Source organism: Nasonia vitripennis, chromosome 3, assembly GCF_009193385.2.
Source record: "Nasonia vitripennis strain AsymCx chromosome 3, Nvit_psr_1.1, whole genome shotgun sequence".
NCBI lineage: Eukaryota > Metazoa > Arthropoda > Insecta > Hymenoptera > Pteromalidae > Nasonia > Nasonia vitripennis.
Window position 1 is genome coordinate 4,571,033 of NC_045759.1, and position 17,702 is coordinate 4,588,734.

Consider the following 17,702-nt stretch of genomic DNA (forward strand, 5'->3'; position numbering starts at 1 on the left):
GACTCTCCCAGCGGAGTGGAAAAATCGCGATGATAAGTTGTCCAAGGAATTCTTCGACGTCCCGATCGGCGCATCATTGAATTAATCGAAGCCCGAAAGCTTTGTCAGCATCAGTGATTCTGGCGAAAAAGAATGTGATGCAGATATATGTATAGCTGTGGGTAAAGCGTCGGTCGATTGAGATTTCATTGACTAATGAACGAGCTGCGACAATGGATTTCTCCGCGTCACTGGCTTCTGCTCGCACACGATAGTCCAACGCGCTCAATAAAGCATTAGAGTCTCAGCTATCTACGGGCACAAATTGAGAATTTCCTGGCTGTTGCTCGCGCTCGCTCGCGTTGGCTTATAAATTACTCTTTCTTGGCCCAAATCAATAATCCCATTGTGTATAAACGCGCTGTGGTAGTTGGGTCTTTGAGCCGAGCGCTCGCCACGCGGTGTTAATCTATCTCCTCGAAACATGCGATATTTTCGCTTTTTCATTACGTGCAGTATATAGTATAGAGGAAGGGGATGTGTATATAATAGCGCGGGTAAAAGTAGTTCAGCGCTGACGGTAATTGCGAGCTTGTAATTTTCGAAATTTTCCTCCCGCGCGCGCGTATAGTTTTAATGAACCCGTTTGACCTGCTAATGAGGAGAAGCGCGTTTTTCGGGGTAAGCCTTTTGAACTATTAGTTGCGACGAATTTGCCTCGTTATTGGCGATATGGTGGTTGTGAAAGTGCGTCGCGCGTTATTATATTTGAATTCCGTATGCTGTTCGCGAGAAACGGACGTAATTAGCGTTTGGCATCAAAGCGCTCGATTATGATTGCAATTTTTCGTATTAATTGAATGCTCAGTTGTTATTGCTTCCACCGAGATACACTTGCCAATTATTGTGGCATTAGAACATCGATCAATGCAATGCATTCGATCTCCGCAATTCATCAAGACGGCTACAAAGCAGCTTACTCGTCAAACCGCTCGAGTCTATAATGCATATAGTTATCCACGGATTTTCCAGGAACTCCGTGCAGCTTTGTAGAATCATCGGAGATCAAACGGTCGCGGATCAAGCTTGCCGCACTTTGTGATAGGATGAAAGCCAATGAGTACAATCCTGAGATAATAAGACACGCGAGAAGCCAAGAAGAAAAATACGGTCTAATTTTCGGCTCACACGTATCACCTCGTGCTTATATATTTATATATATATATATATATATATATATATATATATATGTATATATATCTGATGTAGAAACGTCAGTTCGGCCAACAGCGACCATTTATATCCCAGTATAGCAGTCCAAAGGGTCATCGCACTCGGCGCATTATCCATATGTAATAGCCGATCCCCGACGCTCGACTCGCTGGTCGAAAAGCTGAGATAAAATAAAAAAGCAGTCGGCGAATCGTGACGCTTATGCGTCCCGGGGAGAAATAGGCGAATGAAGGACAAAAAAAAGAACGTAAAGGCAAAGGGACCAAGAGAGACGCTCAAGATGACAGATGCGTCGTCGGAAGGTACGCGGTTGCACGTCCCGCATTAAAGGCGGTACACGACCCGGTCACACACACACACAGGGAGAGGCGCTCTACTCTAACGTCTATATGGATGTGCGGTGTATAACGTGTGCGGCCTGGCATACACGTCGACGTTCGCGCACACCTAAATCTTGGCGGGGAACACGCGCTCGGAAAGGGAAATGAGAGAGGAAAAGGCGAGGGAGAGAGGATGGGATGTATCGCGCGTGCTTCCGCATCTTTAAGCGGCCGATTCCTACCGCCAGATACACACGTATACCTTGTACATCTATATGTCTGCGCGTGTGTGGGTGGGTGTGTATAACTGTATACGTCAGCTTGATTACCGGCTCTATATACACTCATGCATATATACAGGACGACGAGAGCAGAGAGCTGCAGCTCAGCTCTCTTTCTGCGTTATCACGCGCGCGGATCGAGTTACACTGCATTTATCAGCGCGCGCTCATGCGTCCAACTATGCGAGGAATTTAAATTTCCCGCCAGACGCCGGCGCCAAGATGTATGGGCCGCGTATAGTCTTGCTCCATTCGTCGAGCTACTGCAGCTCTCTCTCTCTCTCTCTCTCTCTCGCAACCCTATTTTCTTTCGCTCTTGCGTAAACTCGCGAGAATATTCCAGCTATCGCGTTTAGATAGAGAGAGAGAGAGAGAGAGAGAGAGAGAGAGAGAGAGAGAGAGACTTCTTGTTTCTTCGCCGCTGCACTCGTTATGTATCTATGAATACATAAACTAAACTATAACTGTTATCGCAAGCGCACATCGCAGCTTCGCGCGTGTGTTGGATTATCTGGCAATAACAAAAGGGTGGATTTAACAACTCGCTGGGCGTGTATGTGTGTGTGTCATTGAAAGAGAGTCGATCATTGATTTTAGCCCCCAGCGTGTGGGATTACGATTATAATTTTGCACTTTAACGCTGCGAATGATTAATACTGTTATCGGACCGGGCTATATACAGGACATTCAGCGTTCATTCGATAATTCATTATACTCGATTCATAAGCGGATTTACAAAAGGGCACACGCGACGCATATATATATATATATATATATATATATATATATAGCGTTATACGCCTTTGTGATCAACGTGCGTATAACGACTATATATACAAGCTCACCGATTTTGTTAATTAATGTAATTCAACAAAAGTATCGATTCGATTCGACAACCAGTATAATGAGTTTACGGCGCGAGAGAGAATATATCGTCGCTGTTGAAATTATAAGATTCTGTACGGTCGCGCATCAGCGCTCTCTGATAAATCAATGAAACCGTGTGCAATAATTATGCGTTTATGAATAATCGCGTCAATATGGCGTTCGCGCGATAAGTGGAGATCGTGAATAGTGGATCACGATCTGGGATGTGATAGAACTGTTTCGTGCGGAATCAAGGATATTAGATCAAATTATGCACGTATATCACGATGAATTTTTTAAAACTGACATCGTTCGCAGCGGGCGGCGTCGTTACGATCGGTCTTGCTTGAGCTTTAGTGTCAGCGCGATGGATATGTGACTTTATTATTATTGTACAGAATTATTGAGGAGAAATTCAATTAAATATAACACAATCTTTTCAAAAAAAGTCTGTAAAGGCGAACTCTGTGCAGTGAACCTTTTCGATTTTATTCCGTCTGTTTAATTGGCCTTTGTCGGCACGAAATAAGAGAATAATTCAAACGTCCCTTCGTCGCTAAATGAATAAAGCTTTATTAAAATCATTAAACGAGCAATGACTGATTCCCCGAACAGTTTCATTCGCAAAATTCATTGAAAATCCGAGTGCACTCACGTTCGAAAAAGTGAAATCGCATCGATAAAATTTCATAAAAATTCCAATTCCTAAATACACATATCTATACGATGTGCGTGCAAATATGTAAACGAACTCTCGTTCGCGCGAGCAAAAAGCCCGTAAAACGTCACAACATCAAAGCAATAATGGTGTCGGCCCGTCCACGTTCATTCCGCTGTATGAAAATTCGTTCCCGCGCTCGACAGTCTGTCCTCGAAAAAAAAGCAAACAAACAAGACCACGACAGCGTTTCCAATCAATCATAATCGAAAATTCATTATAACCGGTTAAAAGTGACGTCAGGCTGAATTATACCTCTGATGTATCTCTCGCGACGCGCTGATGTCGTATTATCGCGACTTTATTTATCAACTGTACCAAGTGATCCGCGTATAGATGTACAGCAATAGGGGATAATGCGCGCAAGACGTCCATAAACAAAACGACAAACATCGACGCGCGCACAATACGGTAGCCTAAGGTGAGCCGCGCGTACACACAGTGCAATTACGCTCGCGAGTACATCGCGTAACAAGGAATCCAATTCGTGACGTAAATCCATCCCTGCAGGGGGTTCCGCTATACAAATACGTTCCTGCCTGTGTACACATGCGTATCGCGTTATCTCGGTTTGTAAAATCTCTTTTCTCGCCGGCGAGGACGTCGCGAATCTTCGAAACGTCTTCCTCTCGTCTATCCCTCTATAGAGATATAGGCACGTTGGGCAGCAGCATCAGCCATTATCGATTACCAGCAGCGGAGCAGGCTTTCCATTAGCGAAGTACATCGTCGGGCTCTGACTCTTGGCTGCGGCGACGTGTACATACACACACACACACACACATACGGTGCGGAGTATATAGCGCAGGTCTAAACTTAGCTGCTGCGGAAAGCAAGCAATCAGGAAGATCGAGAGGGGGGAGACGTCTCTCGAACCCCCTTACGCGTCTTCGATTTCGATATCTGCGAGCAATCTTATTCTCCTTTCTATATCTTCCATTTTTCTCCGCTGCGACGACGATCATCGCGCGTCTATTATCCTCGGGAGAGAGATTAAAAAAAATTCGACGCGATAATGTGTATCAATCGTCGTGGGAAGCAAACAATCGTGCATAGTCGCGTGTGTGCGGCTATTGTCAGCCTCTCTCTCTCTCTCTCTCTCTCTCTCTCTCTCTCTCTCTCTCTCTCTCTCTCTCTCTCTCTCACCCCGCACTTGTATCCCAACGGCATATAAGCGTCCGCGCCGCGAGCGAAGTACTAAGAGATATTGCCGTACAGGACACCCACACAGAGACACATACCAGCGACACACGTACCCGCGAGAGGGGGTCTGTCGCGTGGGAGGTATATCGAGAGCTGCTGCGTGTTATTGGCACAAATCAATAATACACGTGTGCGTGTGGGCTGCGCAGCACAGCCTCCTCTCCAGACTTCGTTAACGAGAGTTACGTTTAATAATGACCGGCGGGTACTACGTAACTCCGCTATGGATAGCTCTTGAGTGTCATGTGTGCGTATACGTATGTATGTATATATGTATATGTGACAGAGAGATTCGACAGGACCACCCGCTCTCTATACGTACGTACACTCCCCCCGAATATAACGAGTCGATGCCGCGGCACACGCGCACTAACGAATGTCTGCGTCCGAGTATTTTTTTTTTTTTCATTTCATCGCCGCGCTCTTTGCAATTTGCTGCTGCGGCCGCGTCAGCGCTGACTTTTATATCAAAGGCTCTCGATGTATTCGTGTATTTTTTTCGCGCAAAAATCGCTCCGTGTACCAAAATTATTGCGCGACTGCTATGTTTCCGCGCAATGCTACGTAACGAAACTGATTTTTATTCGAATTCTTCGTATACGTTGCAGCTACATAATACGTATACGCGTGTGATTAGTCAAATTAGAGCATGAAAGAATTAAGCCCTTCTCGGCTACTAATTAACACACTTAAGAGGCGTACAATTAGCGCTGATTTATAAAGTTTCGGCCGAGAGAGCGTTTGACGCGAAATAGCCGCGCGCGCGCGACCATTATGCGCTCATATCCGCGTGGCGGGGGCGCAATTATCGCCCGACATCGCTCCATTAAAATATAAGGAAAGCGCACGACCCTCACCCACCCACACACGCATCTCTCTCTCAAAGTGCGAAAAACGAACGGGGAAGAATGTCCGCTGTATATAGAAGGAGTGAGAAAGAGAGTGAGGGAGATGTTTATTGGGGCGTGCGCTAGAAACGGGAACAGTGGCTTTCATTCGTATTCGCGAGGAGAGAGGGAGCTCCTTTCTCGAGACGGGGCCAGATATTGTGTCCATTGTAAGAAGTTCTCCCGACGCGCCGTGGAAAATTGTATAAGGAGCCGAGCGGAAGGCGCGCAGCGCCGTGCCTTTTTTTAAGAAAGACTTCTCTCTCTCTCTCTCTCTCTTACCCTTATTATACTCTCTCTGTACGTGTGCTGCTTTGTGTAGTCGTCGCAAGATCGAAATCGACGTTTAAACGCGCGCGGCGGCCCAGTCCATATGGACTTTGGAGAGCTGCTGCTCCGACTCGAATTACGGAAAAACTCGCGCGCAAGCCTCCCCCGAGGCTTTTTAAAAGTGGGCTCGCTCGCTCGCTCGCTCGCGTGCACATGCGGCCGTATCGATTTCTCGATAAAGCTGCGCGCTAGCGAGAGAGAGAGAGAGAGAGAGAGAGAGAGAGAGAGAGAGAGAGAACTGCACGCTAGAGATTACTATACGCGCCACTATGCGCACCGCGTTCTCGACAAAGAGCTTTCCAATCGTCGCGTCTTTACTTTTTTGTGTGTGACGCGTACTCGATGCAGCCGACGCTAGAGAGACTTTGTCGGAGTGTGCGGCTCTCATTGATGCCTCATATTCGGGATGGCGCGCAGCGTTTCGACGTGTCTGAGAAGCTTTTGTCTGCGGTGTGTAGCCTTGTTTATGCTACGGCAGCTTTCCGAGCTTGCAGAATTTTTAAGGGGAAATTGAGAATTCGAGAAGATGTCGAAGGGTCCTCGGATTAAAATTCATTCGGCTAAATTGGAGGGACTGGACTGATCGCTTCAGGAATAAATTCGTCACTTTTTTCGAATTTTCGTTTGGAAAGCTTGATTCACGTTGGGGATCGCAGATTATTCATACATTTCTTCGAGCTTGTCATCGAAGCTTTTAGCGTAGAAATATTTCATTCGCGTTTAATTGAACGTCGACAGCCTGCAACCGTGTGTGTATGAAATATATCGTATTATAGTCGCATTGCTTTAGACGTTTTCTGAACGGCCAGTTGAAATTTCCAGCGTCGTTTCGTGGTTTATACTCCAAATGAAATAATTTTGACGTTTTAATTGTATCACGTGACGTTATCATTATACCAATTCTGTAATAACGTTACACGATTTCAACTAGAGCAAAAAACATCGAACAATCCTAACGATGACCGACCCTTTACTCTCCCACTTTATTCGCAGCTCATCGTTCCGTTTCTATTTTGATTCTTCATCTATTCCGACCACTCTTGCGTTTTAATCCCGACGCAGGCACAATGACCTAGCACACACTCATTGTTTTTCAAATTTTTTTCGCTTCATACGAAACAATACACACAACCAAAAAAAAAAAGCTCGACCGCCCATAGTTGGCCTGTTCGAATTTTCCGCGAACGCAATCCCGGGTGATATTTAATACCCCTGCAGCAGCGAATGTCTCTTTCCACGTGGACGCGAACAACGAGAACAAACATTCCCCGTTCGAGCAATTAAAGTATACGTCCATACGTGACCCGAAGAACGGAAATTGAAACATTCCGACATGCGAATCACACAGTGTGAAAATGGGGCTGTGGGGGCCAGAGGTTAGGCTATACACGCGCGGACACGCAGGTATTTGCCCGTATATGAAATTGGCCGCTCCAAACGAGTATAACCATAGGCTTAGGCGTGGGTGTACGCGTGTCTCGGGGGCGGCTTCGACAGGCCGTATAAGCGATGATGGTAACGTCCGATACACAGTCGAGCGCGAGAGCTTGCTGCAGTATAAGCTGCAGAGAGCAATGCAGCGGAGGAGAGAAAGCCAGCGGCCTCCGGACACATTATGCGTGCGAACAATGGACGTGGCCCCCCTATATTCCTATCCCTGTAAATCCAATTATGCGACGACAAGGTGTAGCTGCATAACCTATTAGCTGTTCCTCGGCGATTTACGAGCTCTGCTCGGCAAAAATCCCTCGCTAATTATACCGACGATCGTCTCTCGATCTATACGATGTGTTGCATGTAGGCACACACACATACACACGCGCGCGAGTTAAAAACAAAGGAGAATTGGGATCGACTCCCTCGGGGGATTGATCTGCTAAGTGGCTTCACTCGCCGTGAAATATGCCCGCGCGTACCACAGCGCGCTTCGATTATTCAAGCGCTCTCTCTCTCTCTCTCTCCTCCGTGCGCGCGCGTATTATATACACCGAAAATGTATTTACACGCTGAGAAATTTATACAGTGTATACCTGAAGCTTGCATACCGCATCGCGAAGAACAAAAGCCTTTACGTAATGCACCGTCGCCGTTATTATATTATCAAATCCGTTCCACTTAAGGGCGCAGTATACGGATGGCCCTCTCCATCTCGATTGGATCGAGCGCCGGCATTTTTATCAAAGCACTCTTCTTTATACTCCGTAACGAGCGCAAGCTCGGAGATTGGATTTCGCGAAAAACAAAGAGAGACAGCCGGCGAACGCGTGCGCGGCTTACGTAATCAGCGGCAGCGACGGGCGAATGCATATAATATATTGCAGAGACGCGCGCGATCATCGTTATTTGCGAAACTCGACGAACGACGAGCTTTTTTTCCGCTGAGGATGCAGGCCAACGCGGATCGAGGTCGAAATTATTATCGACCCGCAATGATGATAAGTCGCTGATAAGCGAGCGTTGTCGAGACGAGGCTAGACGACGGTCAGTTTGCTATCGGTGGTGTCTTGTGGATAGTGAAGCTTCTGTTTTCTCGCGTAAGTTATTCCATTGCTATCTTTTGTGCGGTTGCGTTTCTTCAAATGCCGCTTTGTTCGCCCGAGCTTTAATCTGTACTCCAGAGAGGAAAAGCTCTGTATTTTATAATTAATCTGCGGGGGCGATTTTTTCGCAAGCTTTTGTATACCCGATTGTTTAATTTGCGCTGATGAAAAGCTCGAGCTTGCACGTCGGTCTGTTTATTAATTAAAGAAATAACCGCCAGCAAAGAATGATTCGATTACTATGTGTTTGCAGCTCGAGTGAGTGAGAGAGAGAGAGAGAGAGAGAGAGAGAGAGAGAGAGAGAGAGAGAGAGAGAGAGAGCTTTTGCGCTGCACTGCATCAATACCGCAGCTTATTATGCCCGTCCGGTTACGCGTACGCGGTTAATGAACATTGAAATTATAATGTATAACGTGTGTATCATTTCGGGTAATTAATCACGCACAACTCGTTAATCAATCATTGCGCCTGGTACACCCCTATGTTCCTAATCAAGAGCAGACTGCAACGGACAAAATTTCTACACCTCTATAATCATCGCGGTAAACAATAATTCGCGACTCATTGTCGCACACACACACACGTAAGCTTATCGAGAGCCCTCGTATACGTGTGCACGAAAACGAATTCGGCGTATTTGATTACCGGACCGTAATGAAAATAGCACACAGCACACATGCCTCGATTCGAGCTTCGTCTATTTTTGCCCGGCGCTAATGTATCGTAAACTTTAATTAGTCGTATTTTAATTTATAGTTCGGCCGTGGGAGCTTCCATTCAGTGCCTCGACATACAAAATCCCGATGCGTGCTGACCTCGTTAGATACACACATTCTTACATAAGCGCGTATGTGTACATTTAAACGAATCGAATATGCGCATCCGTTGGCATTGCAAATCGCTTATCGGCTCGATAGCCAAGTTATTTGAACAACGACGATTTCTCAACACTTTTCGCTCTCCAGCGCTAGACACTTCGTTTAATTGGACGTGCATCTCGTTGAAAACAACAGTAGGTACACACTCGACTCTTAGAAATCGACGCCTCAATACACAAAGTGCTGCGCGAGCATCCTCCACGCGTCCCCACACTCGTGCATCTTCATAAAAGCTCTCGCTTTCGCGAAGAAAAATAGACGCGCGAGCTTTTATCGGACAGCACGTTATATAGCTATATATAGGCGAGAGAGAAAGAAGAAAAAGCGTCGGCGGTCACCGCCGCAATCGCACTATATCCCTCTCTGCTCTTCTTTCAACTATCAGGGAGCCGGGTTTTATAGAGCTTTAGGAACACAAGAGAGCTGCAGCAGCGCGGTGAGAAACTCCGCTCGGACGATAATGCCGCAGGAGAGTGAGGGAAGAGCGCGTCCTATCGATACGTATCAAGGTGGAGGTAGTTTCGGTGGTCGGGAATCAATTTCCGGCGTCCCTCTCTCTTCCACACACACACACTGACCGACACCTAAACTATCGACCCCCCGGGCGTGTGCCTGTCCGCACGAAAGATGCGCTTCTTTAAAGTGCTTTCTGTCTATACCGTCATTTCGCACGCACGCATGTAGTTGAATTATAGACGTCCCCCGCCTTCTCCCATACACAGACGCGTCGATGCTTTTGCGCTCGTTTCCTCGTGGAATTTTTTCATCCGGAAATCTCGGTCAGCGGTTACTTTGATGGCTTTTCTTTGAATACGCGCTACTATCGTGCCCTCGATGAATCCTAATTCGGTAGCCGAATTATGAGGGAGGCGGTATCAATTTGTTGACCGCGGCACTATATGCGCGCGCGGAAAACAACCAATACACACGTATGGAGGCACACTCCGATCATTAACATGTTTACCGCGTGAATCATCTCTCTCTCTCCCTCTCTCTCGGACGAGATTTATGTTGGCGTCGGAGACGCGAGAGTGACTGATTTATGCGTATATTTTCGGCCGCTCGCTCGCTCGCATACGTGATGAATGTGTCTTTGCACTTCTGCTATCCGCGTATAGTCTCTGTGTGCGAATCGGAATAAAAATGCGATTCCTCATGTAAGACGTTTATTACTCACAGCTTTCTCTCTAACGACACGCGATTACCAGACACGTATTAGCGCGAGCGCGAAAATTCCTTTCCGGGATTGCAAGAGAGAGCTAGAGCGAAGTCGGGGGAATTATGAGCGCGCGCTTCGGATTTCTTTGAAATTCGACGTCGGAAACGCTCCTCGGGCACTGGGTCACGTATACACACGCGTGTGCCGGCATTAGTGTGTATATTTGCATAGACGCCTTTTGCGCAACTGCAGCTGCAGCGGAGGGGAGGGTTGGAAGAAGCCGTTTCTGAACAGAGGCGTGTACGTGTGTGTGTGTGTGTGTGTGTGTGTGTGTGTAGACGTACACGGCGCTCGAGAATTAATTAAATAAATTGCGACGGAAAGGAAGAGGAAGGAAGTAAGGAAAAGGAGGAGCAGATCGGCTAGCTCGAGGAAATAAGCCTGGAGGCTAATGGAATGTATTTTCTCGCGCGCGCACACTCTCTCTCCATCTCTCTCGGGAATCGGGTCTGACTTTTTTCCGCTGCTTCTTCTTCTTTTTCTTCTCGCCGCGAGAGAGAGAGAGAGAGAGAGAGAGAGAGGAACACGCCGTGTGCGAAGCCGGGATCATCCCCTTTTACGCGCTCTTCGCTCGTTATCGTGATCACCAATGATCTTTCAAAGTCCTACTCTCTCTCTCTCTCTCTCTCTCTCTCTCTCTCTCTCTCTCTCTCTCTCTCTCTCTCTCTCTCTCTCTCTCTCTGTGTGTATCTTACTCCTGCTGCGCACGCAGAATCTCCAAGTGGATGGATAATGAATGCACGAACACTTGATTCTCCTTTGATCCAGACTGTTTTTCTTTCGACGGAGAAAAAGATACGTTACCACGAAGGAGAGCGCGCGGGCATGTGAAATCAGCCGTAGTGTCGGCGAGCCGCGGTACAGTCGTAAAAGGAAACATAGTTTCGGAGACTGGCCTTTTCCACGCGCTTAGTTTACGGCTAGCGACCATAGGTGGCGCACAGGTACTCTTCGGTAACCCTCATCGGAATCTGCGCGCCGAGTGCATTTATACCAAAACTGCCTCGTTGAGCCTACTTCATTGAGCCGTTCGTACTATAACTTCAATAAATTTGAAATTATACAATTCAAATTCTGAAAATGTAGACTTTAATTGTTCGATGAATTTTCTCTACATAACTAAACATTTTCCTGTAGCAGGAAGCAGTGCCTCGACCATCGACGCATAATCATCACTCGTACGCAGCAATCGAACCTGACGAGAAAGCGTAGAGAGCCCGTTTTTTTGTTCATTCAACAATTCAATAGTCGCGGAGCCCTCTGAAAGAGTGATTCATTTTAATAGCCGAGCGAAATAGGACAAGCTTAATTGATGGTCGAGAGTGTGCTCGGTGGAAAAAAAGCGCTGCATTCCGGGCGAATTCACAATCCGCACGGAAGACACAGGGACGTCGTTGTGCCGAGGGGGGTATCTCGTGCGCAGGAGGAGGAGGAGGTTAACAGTCAGGCGGACTGGCATGAGTATACTATATGTATATAGAGAAAGGGGGGTTGATGCAAGCAAGCTAGAATTTGAAAATGCTGGGCCACATTCCCGCATGCATGCAAGCGCGCAATTTACGGCGGGGAAAGGTTCGGGTCGGGAAATTGGGAAATAACGATCCGTCGCTTCTGCGCGAGGGATGGGACAAAATTCGCCTCTATCTCTCTCCCTCTCTGTGACCCGATCCCTTGAGACAGACTAACGGTTCGCGCGCGATGGAAAATGCATATTTTTGCATCTGTTTAGCCGAGGCTGCTCTGCTGCTGCTGCTACTCGCTCTCTAATTTGCAGCCGCTACGCGAATTCACGCGATTGTCGCTGTGTGTACCGCATACGTATGTGTACGTATGTACCGATGTCGAGCTGAGTTATAGCAGCCGGTACGGCACTCGGCCTAAGTGCCTCGGATGGCTGTTTTACTTTGACGCCGCGGCGAGAATCCTTTCGACCTAATATGTGCTGTGCGGACTCTTCCCTTACACTGCTCTGTATATGTGTTGGCCGTTTTATTGTCCCGAGCCGCGCGCCCGAATTCAAATTCAGCGCCGTTAACACCTGCTTCTCCGTTATGGGCTAGGCTCGTCATATTATTGTTTTCCCTCCTCGTATAATCTGAATAATTAGCGGACTTGCTATTCATGTATTCAGCCTTCGTTCATTGAATACCCACACTTATACGCGGCCTAGGATGTTTCTATCGCGCTCATTGTTTTGCTCGACGCGTTTATTAATATCGGCCTCGCGTTAAAAACGCTTGGGATGTTTGCGAAGCTACGGCTGATCCCGAATCGTATTCCCGGTGTATTGATTATTTACGACGATCTCGATATGCTGTTATTATCGGCTTGTTATTGCCGTTATTATTTTTCCGTCGCGTTTTAACGCGATATCCTTGTGATCATTGTTGTTGCATTATTCGCGAGGGTCTTTGTCGGGCAACTCCCGGTAAATTTCAATGGATAAGAGCGAGGCTTCTCAGAAAAAAGCGACGAGCGAAAATGAAGGAACAGCCATTCGATGCGTATTTCGTTACGAGCGAAGCTGTTCCCTTTGAAGTATCCCATCTCGTTAACGTCACCGTCCCCCGCCGATATTTCATCCGTATTCCGATGGGCGTCCCCCTCCCTCAACTAAGCAACCCTCGTCCTTCCATTCAGCGAACGTTTGCCTTCGATTAAGTTAAAAAAAAAAATAAGAATTCCTGCAGCGCTCTTATTTTTCCTGCAAGCCTTGATGATCCCAGCCCGCGCTGCTGCTTACTCCCGCGAAGAATCCCAGCCCTCTCGCTCCCGAAATTAGAATAATTAGAGGCAATTCTGGCTGGAATTAGAGAGCTGGGATAAGATTACTTCTGTTCTCATTCTCCGCTCATCGCTTTAAATACCTGCAGCAGCAGCCCTCTCATCGCGTCCTGTATATACAAGTCTATATGATACACATAGAAAACGTTCTCATTTCGAGTTCGAGCGTTTTCTTTGTGCGTATATACAGCTGCGCGCGGTTATCCCTTCGTTGCAGGCTCGGATATACTTTGAATCTCGTATATACCTGCGCGCGATCGTCGGAAGATTAATCGCCCCGCTGTAATTGAGGTTATGAGACTCGGCGGAAAGTGCGCGGCCCCGGCGCCGACGCCGTATACCCGAGTAGCCAACCCCTACGTATGTATAACTAACTCATCTGCTGTCGAATCACGCGCCTGGCATCCGACAATTTTATTAATCAGTCATTTTGATCCAAGTGATATTGCGGCTCAAATTTTCTAGCTCTACGTTCTTCAATTTTCGAGCGCGTTCGTGGGGATGATTTCTGGATTTTGAAATATGCACCATTTTTTTTTGCATATAACATCAGCCAGGCGAAATTGGACAAAAATTCGACTTCGCCCGATGAATTTTTGGTTTGCGGTATCGGGAAACTTTTTGATTATGAAAATTGGAATTTTAATCAACTTTGTGGATGAGTGTGTTTTCGAAATATTTACGAAAAGTTTATACTTCCAATGTTGGTTTGATTCAATTTTTCATTGACAGTGAAGCTATACCAAAAAAATTGAATTTTACTCAGAGTTATTATATGCGTTCACCGTGAAGCAAAATTAAACGTCAATCAATTCCGTGGTATTATCAGTGGAATACGAGATAAAAAATGATGCCAAAAAAGCGTAAACATATATATTAAAATTTACCCCGCAACATTGCGAGCGAGTCTTCCGCAGGCTGAGCAATAACAACGAAGCTTGCGATGAATCATGAATGGTCACATAATTAAATCCCTTCTCTTTGTTTTTGCAGGTGGACTCGAAAATTCGCAAGAATGCGGGACCGGCTCTCGTGGTACATGGTGTTTTTGATCCTGCCGACGATTTTACTGGCCAGATCCCTCGACAAAGGTGAGCTTTCAATTCGTGCCCGTTTTCATTTGCCTTTCTTCCTCTGGCGCGAGCTTAATTCCTCCCAAAGCTCGCATCTCTTTAAGAGTATTAAGGATCGTGTGTCCCCCTCTGCATAATCCTTGCTTTTATTAACTTCCAGCAAGCCGCGAGCGGGAATAATTGAAAAAGAATAACTTATCGCGCCTCGAATAATTTATCCGAATAGATTGTGACTTGCTGGAAATGTTGATTAATTCAATACTTTTTGTTGAAACTTGGTGCATTTTAATGAAAACACTTCTATGCTTTATTCGTTTGACTAAAAGTGGCTCATTAAACAAATGATAAAACGTTTTCCTGGTATACGCTTACAGCGTGATGTATAAACTTTTGAAAATTAAACCTTTGAATGCACCGATGACGCGTGTTATTTAGTGAAATGTATTTTGATAGGATATCCGTATTTGCGATCAGGTGATGCTGAAAAGTGCCATCATCGAGATGATTTATTTGAAGTCCATGCGATGTATTTTTAGATATAAAATTGAACGAAATTTCAAGATGAAATATAACGTTTTTATTTTAGTCAACTCTTGACCGCAATATTTTCGAATTTTCCGGTCACTCGCGCGGGCTCGCAGAAATAAAGTCGGACAAATGATAATCCGACCGTCGTAACATAAATTTTTAGCCGCGCGGCGTCCTAATTTTTTGAAAAATTCGTTCTACCACTTGCGAAAAAAAAACTCTACTTTATGTATAAAGTGTTTATGAAGAAATCCCAAAAGGTCCCTTGTAAAAATTTCAAAGCTTTCATCTGCGTGCTATTTTCGTTTGGCGTCATTTCAACGCAATAATCAATTTTGTTCGGAAGACTTTCAAATCCAAAAAAAATCAACGTACGCGGAAAAAAAATAACAAAAATTCCACCACTCCCAGAAAACTCTGTCGAAGCCCGGAGATTTAAAAAAATTCCCACCGCGCGCACAGAACTACCTAGAAAACTGCAGCGGAGAGTTTCGAAAAAGCCAGAGCTAGCGGGGGTGAAAGCGTAATCGACAAGTTATAGACGAAGCGAGCGCGATTTTTACATCTCCCGATAAAATGATGCTCCGGGAATCCCCCCCTAGTAGAGAGAGAGAGTAGCATCGGATCCATCGCCTATATACGCGGATGCATGGAAGCGCGAGTATATATGCAGGAGCTCGAGAGATATAGCTGCATCGGGGTCGACGTACGTCGATAGAGCGCCGACAGCTATGTGCACCCTATATCTACAGCCGGGAAAGGCCTCGAGCGGCATCAGAACTCGAGTGTGCTGCATCTCGCGGATATACGTGTAAAAGCACTTCGCGACGACGAAAACGTTTTCTGCTTTGTCCGCACTAGCCCCCGGTACGTATTATAGATGCATCCGTGCGCGTTACAACTATATGCAGCGGCACGTTTGCACCCACACACGGAAGCAGCGAGTGTAAAGTGACGCGGGACAGCCTCGCTGCGCAAAAAAAGTCGAAGAAGCTGCGCGCGAGAGAGAGAGGATTTAAATTGCTCAGCACATTTTCAGCCCAGCTGTGCACGCGCTGTTTATCAAACGTGATATGTGTTTATGGATCTCTACTCTCTCTCGCTGCAGCGAAACCGAGAGACAGAGAGATTGGAGGGAAAGATACGCGCGCATATTCTCCGTTTTTTATCATTTCGAGAATTATTAAACTTTCTCCCCAACGCTCGTTTTCGAGCTTAACGAATACTCGCGTTTTACGACCTAGTCGCGTTTTTTTCTTCCCGTATACACGCGTATACATCTAGTTTTGCAAACATAATTTTAATTGCGAGATACATTCCCGCCTCGCTACACCGACCGCGAAATAATGCAACGCGTTTGATATCGCCGAGCGAAACGTTATACGGCCTGATGTTCTATTTTGTTTAACGATGCTTATTTGCTGCGCAGCGCGTTTTACGACGACGAGCTATACACGCACACTGAGTAGAGTTCAAATATTCATGCATTCCGATTTCAAAATTTCGAATAGATTTACGTTTATTATCACTATTACCTCGTGCACGCTCGAATGTGTATCCGGAAGCCGAACGCGCGCGCGTCGTAGCTGGTATTCAAATATTCCAGTAGTATGTGCATATTTTGCATTATATTTCGCCGGAGAAAAAATAACACCTTTCGCGTGATATTATTATACACGATTTGCAGTAATTTATTTACAACTCGTATACAGAATTTTATTAGCGTTGATTATATTAATTCGCAATCCGGTGGCTACGGTATACGATTCTGGGATAATCAACTGCAAACAACTGGATTAACTTCACGCGTTAACAGTTCGTTTTACCTTCGATCCAAAACAAAATTAAACAAAGGCACACACAGACGCATCGGTGCTTATACACGCATTACACGCAGAGAGAGTAACAGCTCTAGCGATGGATTTGGACCGATCGATCCGCTCCGCGTAAAAGCTCCGGAGCGACACTACTGGCACACATAATACCTCTATTTTCCAGCATATACGCACCGAAACTTCAACAATATACAACGCACGCACACATTTCACGCAGGGATCAAGCCTCGTTGCGCGACGACGATGTTTTTCCGCGTGAATCCGCGTCGTGAATCTTCCCGCACGCTGCAAGGTCGTCGTCGTCGCGCAAAAGGAAGAAGCTTGGAAAAAAAAGGAGGAGAATATACAGCGCTGAGCCTCGGAATATTTTCGCCATCGCAGCCGACAGCAAAAAGCTACGGGGCTGTCAGAGGCCGCCGTGCTTCAAGCTGCATGTGCAGCGCGGCCCTCTCTCTCTCTCTCTCTCTCTGTTATCGCCTCGCTGCATTATTTTAGCCCCTTTTCCTCTGCAGCAGCCTGCGCATGCTTCTCCCGATGATTTATACGAAATATGCCTCGATGCACTCGCACGCGCGTGCGTGCGAACTACGTGTATATTGCTCGAGCGCATATAAGCGCAGTTTAATCGCGTTATACGCACATAACTATCGCCGATGCATTATTTACGCGGTCGATCATCGCGAATTATCACGTTTGCGCGTTGTTTTTTTTTTTTTTTACTTCGTACAGCAAGAAAATATAAAGTGAAGTTTTTGCGAGGAGGAGAACAATACACGCGTGTAAACACGTTCGCAGCGAATACTCTATATTCCATTAACAAGTTTTTTCATTTGACACTCTCGATTTTAGCAAGCGGGGAAAATTGAATTCGATAGGTGCGCCGCGCGTATGTGTTCTTTTTTTGCCCCCAATTTATCAGGCGTACGGAAAAAGGAGCTTTCGATGAAAATTTTTCCATGTTTTTTACAGAACTCAATTGCGCTCTCTCCACTCGATTTGCAACTTTTACACCGACTGGGAGAGCAAC

The 17,702-nt window shown here is 46.2% G+C and overlaps 1 protein-coding gene across 3 annotated transcripts in view; it reads left to right on the forward strand.

Moving 5' to 3' along the window:
• Positions 1 to 17,702, forward strand: part of LOC100119247 (zwei Ig domain protein zig-8) — a 131,617-nt gene that overhangs the window by 57,790 nt on the left and 56,125 nt on the right. For 2 of the 3 annotated variants that reach the window (XM_003427238.5, XM_016984393.3), the window contains exon 2: positions 14,233 to 14,330. In XM_003427238.5, coding sequence (XP_003427286.1) covers positions 14,255 to 14,330 — 76 coding nt within the window. In that variant the 5' untranslated portion in view covers positions 14,233 to 14,254. Of the gene's footprint in view, positions 1 to 8,154; positions 8,353 to 14,232; positions 14,331 to 17,702 lie in introns of those variants that run through there. The other variant, XM_008212135.4, reaches the window with a different exon arrangement.